We start from the raw sequence: 18,174 nt of genomic DNA on the forward strand, positions 1-18,174 counted from the left end.
CACTCGCATCACTATTCTATTATGGGTCTAATCGCAAACACGTCATGCAACATGACTGGTTGGACAAATAAATTACGCTACCGCTGGAGAACAATCCTAAATAAAGAAATAAGTGTAGATATAATATCAGTATCACACACAGACACTGGTTATGGCTTAACACAATGGGCATGCTCAAAATTGAGAGTAATTTACACAAGTGAACTCTTCACTGAACAGTGCATTACCATCTGAATTGATAATCACTTTACTGAACTTAAAAGGTGAGTCTGAAGTTTAAAATCGTATCAACATATGAATCATACATGTCAAACTCTAGCTAGTTATACTTTTTGGCTAGAACACTGCAAACAGTAGTTGCTGTTGAGTGAGCAACACATATCTCAAACAATTAGTAAGTATAAAATGCTAGCTGGATTCCTATGGCAAATGGGAAGGCATTTGTGAACAGACAACTAGGGCTGGATGCATCTGGTGTAGGGTTCGCGAATAGACAGTTTTCTGAAATCTTCCCTCGGATGGTGGCGAAAACTTTGCTTCAGGATTCCACTCACTGTGAGAACGAGAGGTCTTGGTGCTTGTGACAAGGTTGTGCAAGGGTCGTAGGCGTTCGCGCAGTGTGAGGTAAAGCAATGGTAGAAGACGATTATCAGGATCGCGTGGGGCTTCTGTGGTGATGCCATCTGAGGAAGACAGCATTTACCACTTATACCCGTCAGCTGAGACCTGGTAACTCCGTAAAGTGAGCGAGACGGTGCCAAATATGTTCGTACTGGGCTTGAATTGGATTCCATGTCTACATATCATGTTGCGAGTAAATTTTTTGTAGTTCACGACAAGAATCTCATCCAGGTAAAGCACAGAACTGGAGAGACTACAAAGTGCGAGGTCAATAAGGCGTTAGACCGTTTGGCTTGCGTTTGATACAGGAAGATGGCATTGCCAAGTTGTGTGTGTTCTATTGATGTTGCAGGAGGCAAGCGATTACAAAATCCCACAGAGCTCTTACCGAAGGGAAGAGCCAAATTCACCTAAGAGAAAATCTTTTCATGCGCATGTCGTGCGCTTGTGTCTGTAACCGACTCATTTCCGTGTATGCAGTAGATAGGAAGTTCTGTCATATATTTATTGGTTGAGGAGCGTGACAGTTGTAATGATTTTAGGGGAAGAAAAGGATGTCGTGTATGTTAAAAAGGCTGTGCAAATGAGTGACCTTGAAAAAAAGCCTGTTTACAGAGATATCAAGAGATTGAGTGAAGTGTGTTATAGGGTAAAAGTAAATGAAACAAGGGGAGTGGGAGACTGAGTTGATGGTGTTTAAGGAAGCAGCTCGTACATGTGCAGGTGAAGTGTGAGGTGGGTGTATATGATGTGGGCAGCGAGTAGTGGGATGAGGAAGATGAATTGCTAGTGAAAAAGAAAATGAGTGTACCTATGGCATATACAGGGATCGAGTGCGAATGAAAAGGCTTAACAAACGGGAGGAAGTCGTGAAATAGATATGCAAGCTGAAAATTAGGGTAACTAAGAGATGAGGTGCGAAAATATCGGCGTATTTCAGGAATATGTTTTGCACAGGTAAATAGTATGAGAACAAGAGAACAAACGGGAGCGACAGTGAAGGGAGCTGATGGTAATGAGGTCTATATGGAAATGGGGCCTTTGTGTAAAGACAAAGGGGTAAAAAAGAGTGATGAACTAAAAGATGATGGCATACACAGAACATCTGACTGAGGAAAAGCAGTGTGGCTTCAAGGGAAATAGGAAGTATGTGGACCAGTTGCTTGCTTTGAGGAATTAATGGGAAAAATACTCAGAAAGTGAACTGTATGTGACATTCATGGACCTGGAGAAAACGTATGATATGGCTGTCAGAGAGATCTTGTGGAAGGTATCACGAGTATATTGGGAGGAAAGTCATTTAAGCAATGGAGGTTTTAACTGGATAAGGATATGTGCGAGTAGGAAGGATGACGAGTGATTATCAGTGGTGACGGGTTAAAGCGAAGGATGTGTGATTCACCGTGGTTGTTTGATTTTCCTGTTTATGGAAGGGATGGCGAGGGAGGTGATTACAAAGGTCTAAGAATGGAGAGCAGGTGCACGACAACATTGTAGGTGGGGTGGGGGGGGTCCGGGAGATGAATGATTTGCTTATTTGCAGATAACACGGTTGTGGTTGTAAACTCCAGCGAGACACTCCAAAGCTGCTGACCGAGTCTGCGAGAGTGAATGAAACGAAAGAATTCCTGAAAGCCTATCTTCCGCTCTTTTGCAAACACTTGCGCAAATTGATAAATATCTTCATTTATTTTCAATTGTGTTTTCTTTTCACGTGAGATAATTGGGGCATGTTTTGACCTGGCTATGACGGTGACTATATCATAAAAGACAGGGCGATGAGATGCAACCGGGAAATGAGACACTGAGGTTTGAGAATGAGTCTGAAAAGGGAAGACCTGAAGGAAATGAAATGGTCTAGACATCTATGATTGTACACAATCGTGGAGGCTTCAAGGGAGTTATGTGGTAGTAGGAGGTAAGAGGGCAAGGTCTTAGGTGCACTGGGGAGTGTAGGGAAGGAAAGATCAGTGTCTGCTAGGGAAAAGATCGTATGTACGAAGGAATAGCAGTCCCGACTATTTCGTATGGATGTGTTTTGGGTTTTAGAATGCAAAAGGGCGGAAGAGGGTGGACGTGTTGGAAATCAGATGCCAAAGGACAATACGTGTTGTAAAGTGGATTACTCGTGTAAGGAGTGACAATATAAGAGAGAGCTGTGGGAGCAGACATGGTACAACATGCCTGAAAGAGTTGACCATGGTGCATAGGAATGATTCAGACAGGTGGAGAGGGTGAACAAAGGGACTGACTAAGAGGATATACATGATATCAGAAGTGGAGGGAGTAAGAGGGTGTTCTGGTGTCATTACATTATTCAGGACAAGTTGCTGGCACTCACTCGCTATGGAGGAAAATGACAGGTCTTGAAAAAATCTATACATCGGTAACATGGGAAGTTAAGTAGGGTTTTCATAGGTTATGTTGTATTTCTGTAAGTTTACATAAACAAACTCCCAATTTCCCTGGTGTTAATAACATTCAGTACCAATGCCACCCACATATGGAAAAATAAAATATATCACACTCCGGATCTCTCATTGTATTCTCAAAACACTGTATTAACATTGCTGAACACACCATGTGTGGCTGAAGTGGTAACTCATCCCGGTTATTCACATTCTATTCAATATTTGATAAAATATGTGATTTCTTTTATGGTGCGTGTTTACGTCCACTTTTTTTTGTAGACTACGTCCTAGCATATATTCTTTTACACGTAAAGGGAAGCATAAAAAAAGGCAGGGTAGGTAGTTTTGACTAAAATTGAAAAGAAGTAAATTTGGGTGTTAAGGTATTCAATAGGTTTGTTGAGTTTTTTGTAAACGCTTTTCTACTGTTACGGTAATCAACCTTACGTTTTTCCCTGTTCATACCGTTCATAACCTCTCTCTCTCTCTCTCTCTCTCTCTCTCTCTCTCTCTCTCTCTCTCTCTCTCTCTCTCTCTCTCGTTGAATGAAAACGTTCCAAAGTCATTCTTTGCCTGTTTCCCCCCCACCATTGAAAACAATATCTGAAAAAAAAACTGATATTCCAAAGTTGAAATTGATGTGGGTGATTTAGCTCCTACAAATCATAAGCCATAAGCGCTGGTAGTATGTTTGTTGGCTCTAGACAGACTTTGACCTTTACATTTCCAGTTAGAAGATAAGAGGACAGCCAGTCTCCTCCATTTCCTGCGAGACGAGCCTGGCGCTCCAGCCGTTCGCCCCGACTTTCATGCGTTACAATAAATCATCGCTGGAGAAGTTCGCTGTCTGCTGCAGAAATAGGGCGGATGGTGAAAGGGGCGAAACTTTTTAGTGACTCAAATGACCCCATGATATGTGTCACAGTTTACCAATAGAATAATTGAATTTTCCTGATGCATTCCCTGTGACGAAAGGCTCTGCAGTAGTCATCAATTTTTACCGTGACGTAGAACGGCCCAGTAAATCATGGCTGCATACAAAGCGAGGTAAACAAAGCTCCTGAATATCTAAATTAACTTTGTCTAATACGAGTGGTTATTGGCCTTGGTATTAAATGACATTCGTTTTGCAGGTTGCAAGAGTTTGAAGCACTCCTCGGCCAAGATGTGATAGACAGAGAGAAGTTGCAGAAGCTGTGTTTTAGTGGTAAGTTATGTTCTTTGAGCGGACGCTTCCCCCCCCAGGTGGGCGTATGTGTCCCTTATCTTTTTTTTTTTTTTTTTTGCGAAAATGGAGATTTATGAGTGGGGAGAACAATGGGTGCTCAGAAGTGACATATATGTGACTGTAATATTCGAAATTGGTCGAAACTATTTTCTAAGAGAATATGACGACAAATCCATATTTCTAGAGACGTTAAACAATGGCCCTCTACAATGCACATATTTCTTATCACAAATCTCTTATGTAGGAACATTTGTTTTCTTCTGCCGTATTTTATGAATTCGTGTGTGTATGGTGATTTAGGCATGGTATTGATACCGTTTCAGACATCCACGTTAGCTTAGGTTAGGTTGTTTAGGTTTGGTTGAAATTGCCTTTCTTGTTTTTTTTTTTTTATCCTTTGAACGATTCTGACCTTCACCTCCATCATTGGATAAAGGGGGATATCTCAGAAGGTAGTGATTTGTGGGAGAAATGAAGGTCAGAATTGTGCAGATAATGTCAGAGACTACTAGAAAATTGTAATTTCAGTTTCCAAATTAGTAATTTTATCTTAAGAAATTTTGACGTTATATATTGGGAGTTCGGTTAGTTGAATTTTGTATGTTTATATTGGTTACTTTAGGAAGTTCCCACACTTTCACCCTTTACCATAAGGAACATATTTATATGGACAGCTCGTTATGTAACAAATTGAAGGTATGGAAATGTTGCAGGAGAGAAAGGCAGTTAGTGGTAAAGTTTTGAGTTCAGGGTTGATAATTGTGAAAAAACTATAAACCTTTATTGTTATAAAAGGTTATGAATGCTCTTTGGTAATTATCTGTTTGTATTGTTTCTTCATATTCACCATTTATTTGAAAAATAACTTATTATATCAATTGGTTTGGTAATAGAAACAGGTTTTTCAGGGAAGAAGGACTTCATGGGAATGTACCATCCCACCTCCTCTATTCCCAAATCCATATGTGAAACCCACAACATGGGAAGATCTTTGAAGCTCATGGAGAGTGTGGGAATAAATATGATGATTTCCTTACAATATAAGAACTAAACTTGACTGAGCTTAGCATAGGTTAATGTATTAAAGGTTTGTGTAGATTTGGTTTAATTTCACCCAAAGTGAATCAGTATTTCTAACTTTATGTAGGCTTTATGTCATGTTGACAAATAGTTTTGATTTTTCCTGTCACAACACAATAGAAGTAATTTTGTGGGACATTCTTCTTTCATGTGTAAAGCACACTTGAAAAATGCATGGTTTTTTTGTTGTACTAACATTGCCGAGCACCAGCAGCAGGCTTTATTGTAATCAACCATTGGTGAAACAGCACACATACAAAACAATTGAGAATCCAGTGAAAGATCTATACATATTTTGCATCAAGAAGAAGATGGGGAAATGCTTAAAAAGCCATTGATAGCAAAATAAGCAAAATTTTTGAAACAGAAAGATCCATAAGGTCATCTCAAATATGTTGCGGTGGATGTTTTCATTTTTTTTATGAAATTGTTATACCTTTATATTCTATTAATCTACCTATATCTCTGATGACTATTCTCTTCAGGAACATCCTCAAGGGATGGTCATGGCAAAACACTCTCCATAACTGGTGAACTTGAGTGCCGTTTCTTGTTTTTAGTTCCTCACCCATAACAGGTGACTGGCAGAGTGCAACTCTATTGCAGTTTTCAAAGGCTCCCATCTAATATTCCTACTGATGACATTTACCTGATGTGTCTACCTAATGTTCCGTGCTATTACTATTACATATTACTCTCACTTAATTTACTTACCTACTTCTACTTAGTGTTCCTGTATAATGTCCCAATATACTGCTACTACCTGTTGCTCATACCCTTTTGCCAAAAGGCAGGGTTAGTGCATAGTGCTTTCTGCAGGAAATTTCTAGAGTTATAAAGAATGAGTTGTAAGAGTTAAGTGTCATCATGTGTTATGTGTGACAAGGGGAGATTGTGTGTGTGTGGACAGAATGCCGGCAGTCCACGTGTGGGTGAGGCAGAAAGAAAAGACAGCTACCTGGGTCAAAGGAGTGCAACTAAGCTACAACTGAATTGTTAACTGAGTCAATATATAGCTGTCACTAACTTTCCCGATACTCAGTCAGGTAGTACTGGTAATATACCTCTCTGGTCATTGGCTGCCTCCCAGCTACTACCTACTTATATTCCATTTCATTTCAGCTCTTCATTTTCTTTGATAAAACAATTACAGCACAATGTGAGTGCAAGTAAAGCAGATAATTACAGATGCTACATGATTACTGATGCTTTTTTAAACATATTAAGATGTTTGTCATGAACTGGAAAGAAAGTTTTCCTATTTTGCTGGTTATCAGAGGTTTTACCATTGATTTTATATAATGTTGCATTTTCCAGGGACTCGTTCCAATGAAAGGACTTAGTGTATATGGTGGAAGAATGCAGCGAGGTAATAGATTTAAGACAAATTTAAGACAAATGTGGTTAGATATATGATATTGATATTTTCCACATTAGCCTTGTTTCAATGTGAAAGTTTGTATTAGACATTAATATACCTACATATCGTGTTATTATTGAGGCTTTGCTTGATTTTCAGGTTCCTTGTATGTGGCCTCCAAGTTTTACTAATGTTACATTTTGAATTGTTTAATATATGATGTTTTCTTTCTTAATTCATTTTATGATTTGCTTTAATGGAACAGGAGTGCCAGATGAAGGAGGTCATAGAGCACTGTGCTGGAAGTTGTTACTGAATTACCTTCCTCTAGATACCAGCCAGTGGAATGACACACTTAACAAAAAGAGAGCACAATATCGCCATTTTGTAGGTCAGTGTGAAAGTTGCTTATATATTATACTACTTTTTTTTTTTTTAATATTTGATATCCATATGCGCATGAGCTTCTGGCTTTGAAAGTAAAGAGGAAATTGGATGCCTGTGAATCTTAATACTACTTTTGATTTAGCATATTTTAGATGATTCATTCCTAATATTACCTTGTAGTTGGGGCTATTGGACCATGAACTGGTAGGTTAGACTGCCAAACATAGAATGTCTTTTTCCAGACAACTGTTTATGCCAAATTGCCAATAATAAGTCTATGAAAAAGTTGAATTTTAAAACATTACCTCATGGAGGGTCTCAGATAGCTTGTGGTAACATAGTAACATGCTTTTTGACGTATAGATTCTGTCCACATTGCAAGCCATGGTAATCATGGAAAACTATTTGGTTAACAGAATTGAAGCTGGTCATAAATTGTTGATATTCTAATGGAGACACTTGATATGCATAAACCTTTTACAGGATCATCTTGCTTGCTTAATTGGTTGCTCAGATTATAGAATTGTAGAGGAATATCTTAGAGGCCTAGATAAACTAAGTGCGTGTTAATAGAGATGAAGGCTTAGATAAGTAATTTGAGCAGTAAATGACAGATTTATAACCATGGTTTGCAACCTAGATTAGGATACTGAGCAACAGGGAGTTAGGTAATAGTGTGAATCCTGTATGAGAAGTTGGACCAGGCAGATAAGATGTAGTTTAAGATGGAATAGATGACTTGTTTGTATAAGATAGTGAAGGATTCATTTTCTTGTCCAAATCTGGCACCAGTTAGTGTTCAGAGGGTGAGTATGTAGTGTGTAGGGGATGAGGGGAGCCTGAGAAGTGAGTCAGTTGTTTGCTGATGACACAGCACTGGTGGCAGATTTAAGTAAGAAACTGCAGAAGTTGGTGACTACGTTTGGAAGAGTGTGTGAAAGGAGGAAGTTGTGAGTATTGTGAGTAGAAGCAAGTTTATTAAGTTTCATAGGGTAGAAGGACAGGTTAGTTGGGGTGTGTCTCAATAGAGAAAATTTGGAGGAAGTTAATAGTTTTTTAACCTTTGGGGATCTTAGAGAATTTCTGAAGGCTTTTAGGATGCTGACCTTAAATGCAGGAGCTTTCAAACTTCATTGCTACATTTTTGCATATGGAGGGGCTGTAAATCATAATGACTTTGGTTTATTGCAGAAGAGATGGTTGTGGAACCAGCTAGACTGAGTAAGAATGGCAGTGGAAACGACCATGTAGATGATCATCCTCTCAACCCTAATCCAGACTCTCAGTGGGGCTCATTCTTCAAGGATAATGAAGTATTAGCTCAGATTGATAAGGATGTCAGGTGTGCATTTATGAAAAATCTGAATATTCCTCAGATGAGGAAGTATGGTATTGAAAAAATAGTGGCCTTTTTATGGTTTACTCTCTCCCAGAAGCAGAATTCATACTCATTTATTAAAAGCATTTTTTTATGTTAATTTGGTATTCATCTAACCAATGCATTTATATATCAATTGAAAAGTTTAATTAATACAGATTGACAATGTGCTAGAAGTGCTGTTGAGGTGAAGTAAGAGTAAGTAAGAGTGTACAAGCGTAAGGGAGCATGACCAGTGGCCTGCTAAGGGTGAGGCACTGAAGGTTAAGAAGCGGCTCTGGAGTTTACTGCTGGAAAAGGGAGCAGAAATGTCGATAGATAAACAGATAGATTGAAGGTTGCAAGATTTTTCCATTTTTGATCAAGAATGATGAAGTATTCTTTAGGTCATTGCATGAGAAAAACAAAAAGGAGGAAGTGATGAATGTGAAATAGAGATGCCCTTTTGTTGAATATTGAATGCCTCTTCCTCAGAAATGTGTTTTTGGGTGTGGATGTAATTATTTACACTTAATGCTGCATTTGCATCTTTATGATTTACTACCCCTTTCAGCACATTCACATCCAAAAGACTCAGTTGCATACATATCATTTAGTGTGTAATCCAGTTATACCCACTGACCATCTTTCCTACTCACATATGTATACTTACGTTTGTCCCTCTTTTTAATTCGGGTGGTGGAGGAGGTGAAGGTTCTGGGAGCGTTGAAGAATGTGTGGAGGGTGAGAACGTTATCTCGGAGAGCAAAAATGGGTATGTTTGAAGGAATAGTTGTTCCAGCAATGCTATATGGTTGCGAGGCTTGGGCTATAGATAGGGTTGTGTGAAGGAGGGTGGATGTGTTCGAAATGAAGTGTTTGAGGACAATATGTGGTGTGAGGTGGTTTGATTAAGTAATGAAAGGGTAAGAGAGATGTGTGGTAATGAAATGAGTGTGGTTGAGAGAGAAGAAGAGGGTGTTTTGAAATGGTTTGGTAACATGAAGAGAATGAGTGAGGAAAGATTGACAAAGAGGATATATGTGTCAGAGGTGTAGGGAATGAAAAGTGTGAGACCAAAATGGAGGTGGAAGAATGGAGTGATAAAGATTTTGAGTGATCATGGCTTGAACATACAGAAGGGTGAAAGGCGTTCACGGAATAGAGTTAATTGGAATGATGTAGTATACTGGGGTGGATGTGCTGTCAGTGGATTGAACCAGGGCACGTGAAGCGTCTGGGGTAAACCATGGAAAGTTTTGTGGGGCCTGGATGTGGAAAGGGAGCTGTAGTTTCAGTGCATTACCTGTTTATTTATTATACTCAACCGCTGTTTCCCGCATCAGTAAGCTAGTGCAAGGAAACAGACAAAGAATGGCCTAACCACTCGTGTACACACACACACACACACATATATATATATATATATATATATATATATATATATATATATATATATGTAAACGCCCATACATGCACATATACATACATATACATGTCTATGTATACATACATATATATACACAGACACATACATATATACATGTTTATATTCTTATATGCTGTCTTCGTCCATACCCATTGCTACCCCGCCACACAGGAAATGTTTTTCACTCCATCCTTCCACCTCTAATTTGGTCTCCCTAGGGATAGGGAACAAAGAATACTTCCCACGTATTCCCTGCATGTCGTAAAGGCGACTAAAAGGGAAGGGAGTGGGGTGCTGGAAATCCTCCCCTCCAATTTTTTATTTTCCTAAAGAGGGAACAGAGAAGGGTGCCAAATGAGGATTTTCTCTGTAAGGCTCAGTCCTCTGTTCTTAATGCTACCTCACTAACGTGAGAAATGGCGAATATGTATGAAAAAAAAATATATTTACATATTTATATGTATTTTCATACTTGATCGCTGTTTCCCACATTAGCAAGGTAGCATCAGAAACAGACAAAGAAAGACTGCATTTGCTCACATCCATTCTCTACTTGTCATGTGTAATGCATAGAAACCACAGCTCATTATTGACAACCAGCCTCAACAGACCTTTCCATGGTTTGCCCTGCTACTTCACATGCACTGGTTCAGTCCATTGACTGCATTGTTCCGGTTTAGTCTATCCCTTGCATGCCTTTCACCCTATTGCATGTTCAGGCCCTAGTCACTTAGAATCATTTTCACTCCATCCTTCCTTCTCCAATTTGGTCTATTCCTTCAACTTGTTCTCTCCACATCTGACACATATATCCTTTTTGTAAACCTCTCCTTGCTTATTCTCTCCATATTTTCAAATAATTTCAGTGCACCCTCTTCAGCTGTCTCAACTTCACTTTTTTTTATTACAACATCTCTCTCTTACTGTTTTATTACTAACTCAGTTAGACCATTTTACACCTTATGTTGTTCTCAAACATTTTATTTCCAACAATACCATCTTTGTCTGCACATCATCATGTATAGCCCACCTTTGTCCACACATCATCATGTATAGCCCACCTTTGTTCGCACATCATCATGTATAGCCCATGCCTTGCTTCCTTGTAACATTGTTGGAATTACTATACCTTCAGACATATCCATTTTTACCCTTCCAGACATTGCCCCCAGAAACTTTGCCCCCTTACCCACCCTATGACTCACTTCTGCTTTCATGGTTCCATAAACTACCTTGTCCACTCCCAAATACCTAAAATATTCCTTCCTCCAGTTTTTCTGTATTCAAACTCACATGTCTAACTAACCTAACCCCAACCATGTTAAACCTGGTAACTTTGCTTTTTCCATGTTTACTCTCAATTTCCTCCTCTCATGCACACGTCCAAACTCAAAACATATTACAAAAAAATGTGATACACCCATTACTTTTTGTAGTAAAGAAAAATTAAGAGAAGAACGAATGGTCCTAGATCCATTGGTATCAACAAGCAAATAGAACATAGTTGCAAAATGTCTTCAGTGAAGAATGTCTTATCTCTTGTTTAGAGAATCGCATACACAAGTTTGGATTTGAAGGATGCTTACCACTATATTTTAATTCATCCCAGGATGAGGATGTTCGAGGCATTTTAGGTAGGCATGGAAAATTGACAGTTCAGGGCAATGCCTCACAGAATTGCTTAGAACCACAAAATTTTACCACGTTAGTTGCAGCCTTCTTAGCCAGATTAACATCACAGAAGAAAGCATGGATTGAAAGTTTAGACCTTTCTGACAGATTCTGAAGTGTTACTGAATCAGTGTTCAAATTATTTTGTCAAGTAATTTTCTTAACAGGAATAAAGGTAATAACACCACTGCTTTATATAAGAGTGCTTTGCAGAAAGCTTTGAATGTGGGATTTGACATTAATTGTTCCTTACCCTTTGTACAGTAAATGATTGATATATTTTCTTGTGTGGATACCTTTAGCTTCTTATCTCAGTTGGGAGATATCAGAGGTTAGGAATCTTGTACGTTATTTTTTTGGCTGGGGCAATATTGTTCCTCTTATTTTTGTGAGGTGGAGGATCACTTATGTGTCACATAATTACCTTAAGGTATGATTGTGGTCATCCTTCCTTTTGATTGTGAAGTTTTTCTCAAACCTTCCTCCTCCTTGCTGTCAGTGGTCTCACAGCTTGTGGGATAAACTGAACCTGGAGGGAAAATTGAGTATTGTAGAATGAAGAACTTTTTCTCTTTAGTGTTGCCCCTTAGCATATATTTTGATGTTATTTCTGCCCTGTCATTTCCTGTTTGAAAAATCCTTCCCTTAACTGATGGTTGTCACCACTAAGGTGACACCCTTTTCCTGAAGAATTATGAGATATTCAGCCTGTGTAGCTTAATGGCTGGCGGGAATGTCATCGCTGGGTGGTGACATTTTATGGAAGTGTAGCGTCTGAGGAGCAAGCTTCAGTGAGTATCACTGAATGTTATTTAGGGAAGGATAGGATGTAGTAACTTCCTCAGAAAGAAAGGGGGTTTAAGGCTTCTACTCCATAGAAATCATGATAGATTCTTTCATAGCTTTTGGAACAGTTTTCTTTTCTTCAAAGCTCAGTTTTCTTTTGCAGACGGTTGTGTCCAGACATCATGTTTTTCCAGCGAGGGACTGATTTTCCCTGCAAGTTGATAGTGGATGATCCTGAGGTTGAAAGGCTTCACCGTCGTGTCACTCACTTCTCCCTATCTTCCTCTTCTGTTACAAGAAAAGGCCTAGGTATTACAAAGGTATGATATAGGAATTAGGTCACGTATAAACTTGTTGGATTCCTGCTTTGTCATCCCACTTGAAGTATGTCTAAAGAAATTGTTCATATTTTATGTAAAATTTTCACCATACCTAACCATTTTTTATCTTGATTATACTGTATCCAAAATCTTAATCTTATACATAATGATTTTTACAGATTATTTCCAGCACTTAAAGCAGTGTCATAGATAGAATCTTAACCAAGCATTATGATTATAAACTATATCCGCAATGTCTAAGCTTGAAAAACCAGCTTTCACAATATTTACCATGGAGTTTGACATATTGAAGGTGGTCCTATTGTTTAGGAAATATGCACAGGAAGAAATCTTACTCTGGAGGCAATGTTAGAGTGGTAGAATTTTAAGGAATTAATGAAAAATGGATTGAGTTGGAGTAACTATATGTGGTAGGCCAGCAAGTCACTTAGACTATGATGATTTGTCACTATTTCAATTGAAATATAGTTCCAGATTTAGATCTTTGAGGATTGTGAACCAATACAATTATTTAGATTCGTCTGTTTATGTTTTTCATTATCTGCTATTGGAGAAAACCATCTTTTACCTATAATTTTTGAAAATATCTTTTGCTAATAGGACCAGATCCTTGCCTTCTCTTTTGTTCCTCTGATTTGTGCCAGTATCCCTGGCATATTTTTTGTGCAACCCATGCTCATCTTGTGACCGGTAGTGCAAAAGGATTACAGAGGTCGCAAAGTGGCTGATATTATTTAGGTTGGTACATCTGTCATGGGTAAGTTTTACTTACTAGATGCAAAAAGTGGAAATAGTCATAAGATTTGAGGTATCTCTTTATGAACAAGATACATGGTGACATTTCTTGCAAGGTTTGTGTAGACCTGTCCCTAAAAGGCTCAATTTTTTCACTTTCTAAGACATAGTATTATAGATAGTAGGAAATGTTTTGGATATTAGGAAGAAGTTGGTAGGCAGCCAATGACCAGGGAGGTATATTACCAGTACTACCCACCTCGATATCGGGAGAGTTAGTAATGGTTGTGTAGTAAGCCAGCACTTCATTGGTTGTCAAGTTGTGCTCTTCCAACACAGGTAGCTGTCTTTTCTTTCTTCCTCACCCACACATGGACCACTGGCATTCTGACCACTTATATACGATATCTCCTTGTCATATGTTACACTCCAATAAAGTCACACAGCTCTTTCTTCATAACTCTAGATTTTCTTGCATTGAGCACTATGCACTAGCCCTGCCTTTTGGGAAAACGGTAGGAGCAATAGATAGAAGTAGTAAGTAGGAACATTTAGGCTTGAGCATTAGGTAGAAGTAGTAAGTAGGAGCATTAGGTGGAAGTAGTCAATAGGAACATTAGGTAGGAGCCTCTGCAGACACTGTGCTAGAGTTGCCTTCTGCCAGTGGCCTGTTAAGGGTGAAGCACTAAAAGCTGAGGCAGCACTAGAGTTCATTTGTTATGGAGACTCAATTGCCATGGCCACCTCCTTGAGGGAGTACCAGTTGGAACAAGCTTCAGAGATATAGATAGATGATGTTCTAGTCGTTGTGTCCAAGTCTTTGGCCACAAAATATACATTTTCTGTGTTCAGCATTCAGGAAAAAATTCAACTCTTTAGTACTCCTGGATTCACCAACGTAGATAGATGCATATACAGTAACCTTTCAGGTCATGTGTATTGTAACCCCTTGGGAAATTATGTTGATTGTTAGATGACCTAAGCACTGAGAAAGGACAGTTATTATATGGATCACCTGTAGTGAAAAATGAAAAAAAATAATAGGTGAAATGTGAAGAAATAAAGATACTGATTTCACTGGGAGAAAGGAGAAGGGCAGCCAGCATGTGGGCCCACTATCCCAGCTTTTGGCCTTTACGTGGACATGTGAAAGAGATTACCTGATAACTTTGTTTGCAGACCAGGCTTTTGAAGGTAGAAAAGTCATTGAAAGAGAGGAAAAAATGTAAGCATGGGATGATGAAGTACTTTGTTGTAATAGACAACAGGAAACAGCTTGGAATATTTCCAAAATATATTGACCATAAGGACCATTAACAATAGTGTATAATGTATCATTTAGTGTGTGTAGTGTATTAGTTCCATTTATAGTCATGTTATTCACCATCAGTGTTGCACTTGTTTAAAAGATAAGAGTAGAGTATGATATCAAGTTCTGGAAAAACAAACAAATATGACCTTCATGGTCTACCTTTTATTTTAAGATGAAGAAGGATTGCCCCAGACATATCAGCCACATTTCCACCTTCAACTTATTTTCAGTGTTTATTGTATGATAGTTCTAAGTGTATTCATGTTATTTTGCCACCACTACTGTTCCTGTGTGAGAAATGAGTAGAAAGTGATGCCAAGTTTAAAACAAAGAAAGAAACAAGACTTCCATATCCTCCTTTCTTATCTCAAGCTGTTAGATGTGTCAGTCATACCCATCTCCTCCAGCTGTCCACCAGGCTACTGGGTAGTTATATTGCATTTTTGTTTTTTACTTCTGCATGCCAGTCTTTCAGTTTGTAAAAGAAAATTTTTGATTTTATTATTTACACGTGTTGATAGGTTTTTTTAACTAGTCCCACCATCTGGGTTAATGAGCAAAGTGTGTAGTAGCAAAAGTCCAACTTGACTTTGTGCAAATGGGAGGTTTGGCTATAGTGGCAAAACTTAAGGGAAAAGCAATTTCCCATTAGGGCATTGGTTGTGCTAAAGTTATATATTTACTTGTTATTTACAAGAAACTCATTACATATATTTTCGAACTACATAATAAGAATGGTTTTTCGTGCCACCTACATCTGGCATTTTTTCATTTTTTACAATGTCGTGACTAAAGGCTCTGAAAATGATGAAATTGAGTATTGTTGGATGCTGTTATTGGGTGGTATGATACTTGCAGGTTTAAACCTGAATATTGGGCTTATGATTAGTGAACAGCAATAGGTTGTGGTTTGCTAGCTGGGACAGGGTTTCTTTTGGCAATGTTTGTACACTTGCTTAGTCTGAAAGCTTAAAGAGGCTGAAGTCAAAGTTGCTCAGTTTGTGGAGTTATAGAAACAAGCTACTCATTGTTTAGATTTTTTTCTTGGATTGTATTAGGATTTATGCCGATTATTATATTTTATGTATTTGATCAGTGATATCTTTATTGATGCAAACCTCTCTGTTTCTGAAATGTGGTTGCAGGTCAAGAGTTCACTAATTTGAAGTACCTTCTCTGTTACTAGATGGAGTCTTCCAATCGTCGCTCCACAAATACCGATGATTACTACCATCCTCTGCCACCTGGCTCTGAGGCCCACTGGGAGGTGGTGGAGAGAATCCTTTTTATATATGCCAAGCTTAATCCTGGGCAGTCCTACGTTCAAGGGATGAATGAAATAATTGGACCCATATACTACACCTTTGCCACTGATACAAATGTGGCTCTGAGGGGTAAGAATGAAGCATGGGAAAGATCTACATATAGTCTCCATATTTTTTTTAGTACATTTGTAATATGATAATTCACATTTTCTCTGCATTAGATGTCAGTTTCATTTTATTCATTTAAGATAATTAGTTGCAAACTACAAAGCATCAGCTGCATACAACAACTGTGGCAAATTTTAATTTGTTTTTCCACAAAAAGTGTTGCATTACATTTACCTCACTTGTTGCTCCTTCCATAAGAACATAATAAATCTATGATGACATCACATAACCTTGACATATCCACACTTTCACATCACCACTTACTAACAAACATGCACATCATCTTTATAAAAGCTCATAACTACATTGCATGTATGCAGTGTAAAGTAAGATCTCCCAAGTGAACTTTTATATTCACTTTGTCATATGCCTTTTTTTTATCCAAAAATGCTGCACATCCTTCTTTTTCTCTAGAAACCTTCTGTACTTCATAGTGAAGAAAAAAACCTGTTCTGTACACCCACTTCCCATCCCAAACTCACCTTGTTCTTCACCAACGGGAGGGTCACTAATCCTTTCAACATGATCAATCACCATTTTACCATATATCTTACTAACTATGCTAAGGAGACTTATTCTTCTGTATTTTTTATAGTAGCTGAAATAGCTTCAGGCATGGCTATTTTGGATGAAAGTATAAAGGAGGAATGTTAGAAAAAGAATATGAAATTTAATTTGAATTACTCAGGTGTTTATAGACCAGGTTTTTAAAGGTGGTTTAGCTACTGGAAGAGGGAAAATGAAAGAAGGAAGAAAATTCCACAGCTCTACTGTTTAAGGAGAGAAGGAAGTACTGTAATGGTCATTCCTTGTGTGGCTGATCTCCACACAGAATCTATGGATAGCAGCAGCCAGGCGCATGTTGCAGGTTCAGATCTTAGTGGCTGGGACACAGGGAAACAATTCACAAGATCATTGGCTGAAATAATACCTTTGGATCAAAGAGAACACTGCAGCATCTTGGCAAACAGAAGGGGATGATTGAAGAGAGAGTTGACTGTAGGAGAGTTGATAAGCGTAAGACATTTGATTCCACTCTAGTTGAGATAGATACAGAAGAAAAGCCACTCCAGATGAAGAAGCCGCACTCCATACCAGGTCAAATAAGATTCCAGAAGGTTGACAGAAGAAAAATGCTTTTGGCACCTGACAACTCCCCGAGCTCTCGTGAGACAGATTTGTTGACATTCATTGAGTGAGGTTTCCAGGATAGAGTTAAGGTTATGGTCATGTCTGACATGTTGTGTTGTTGCAATTTGTTTTGTGTTGTTGTGCATCTTAATCGCAGGAAATGAGAGATTTATAGAGATATAATGGGAAATTTTGCATATTAATTGAACTAGGTTGCTGTCTCTGCATTCTGAGATGGTCCACAGGTGTGACTTAAAGGATATTTAGTTTTGGTGCAAGGAATAAAAATGAGTGTTGATATTTTCAGTGCAAGGAATGAAAATGAGTGTTGAAGTCAGGAGGAGAGGGGAAGTGAGCTGCAGCATGTGGGATGGAATCAGTGGCACAAAAGTGAATAGGATTAGTTATTGAAGAAAATTCATTTATAAATGAAGAAGGTGGATAGCTGATTAGATAGAACCTGAGACACCACTGTTAGTAGGATAAGGGAGAAGTTCCTCTATCATTAGCTTCCATGCTGGTATGACTTGAAAGAGAGCTATGCATTAGAGATCAAAGAGAAGTAGAAAAGCCAGAGAATGGAAATTTCAAAGCAGAGATGTATGCCACACCCTTTCAAAAACTTTAGAGGTGTCAAGGGCCACTACAAGAAATTGATAGAAATTCTTGAGAGAGGAGTACCAGAGATGAGTCATATAAGAGATAAGATCATGAGTAAAAATTGTAGTTGATATGAATGAAGGGGTTAAGATTCCTAGAGCTTAAGAAAGTGCAAGTTAAGGAGAGTTTCACACTTTTGAGAAAGCAAAAGTGAGAGTGATTAGGCAATAGGAAGAAGGGGAAGAATAGTCATTTTTTAGGGCTAGGCTACACCATGGTATGAATCCAAGAG

At 38.4% G+C, this 18,174-nt stretch overlaps 1 protein-coding gene across 4 annotated transcripts in view; it reads left to right on the forward strand.

The window, feature by feature from the left end:
- The first annotated feature begins 3,862 nt into the window (after positions 1-3,862).
- LOC139749039 (TBC1 domain family member 13) overlaps positions 3,863-18,174 on the forward strand; it is a 31,918-nt gene continuing 17,606 nt past the window's right edge. For 2 of the 4 annotated variants that reach the window (XR_011712873.1, XR_011712874.1), the window contains exons 1-6: positions 3,863-4,079; positions 4,166-4,239; positions 6,966-7,091; positions 8,279-8,429; positions 12,494-12,650; positions 15,905-16,112. Coding sequence is in view for 1 of the 4 variants with exons in the window: in XM_071662436.1 (XP_071518537.1) it covers positions 4,060-4,079; positions 4,166-4,239; positions 6,966-7,091; positions 8,279-8,429; positions 12,494-12,650; positions 15,905-16,112 (736 nt within the window). In the remaining 3 variants the exon portion in view is untranslated. The remainder of the gene's footprint in view (positions 4,080-4,165; positions 4,240-6,965; positions 7,092-8,278; positions 8,430-12,493; positions 12,651-15,904; positions 16,113-18,174) is intronic. The other 2 variants (XR_011712875.1, XM_071662436.1) reach the window with 1 other exon arrangement.

The sequence above is a fragment of the Panulirus ornatus genome, chromosome 6 (genome assembly GCF_036320965.1).
Source record: "Panulirus ornatus isolate Po-2019 chromosome 6, ASM3632096v1, whole genome shotgun sequence".
Lineage (NCBI taxonomy): Eukaryota > Metazoa > Arthropoda > Malacostraca > Decapoda > Palinuridae > Panulirus > Panulirus ornatus.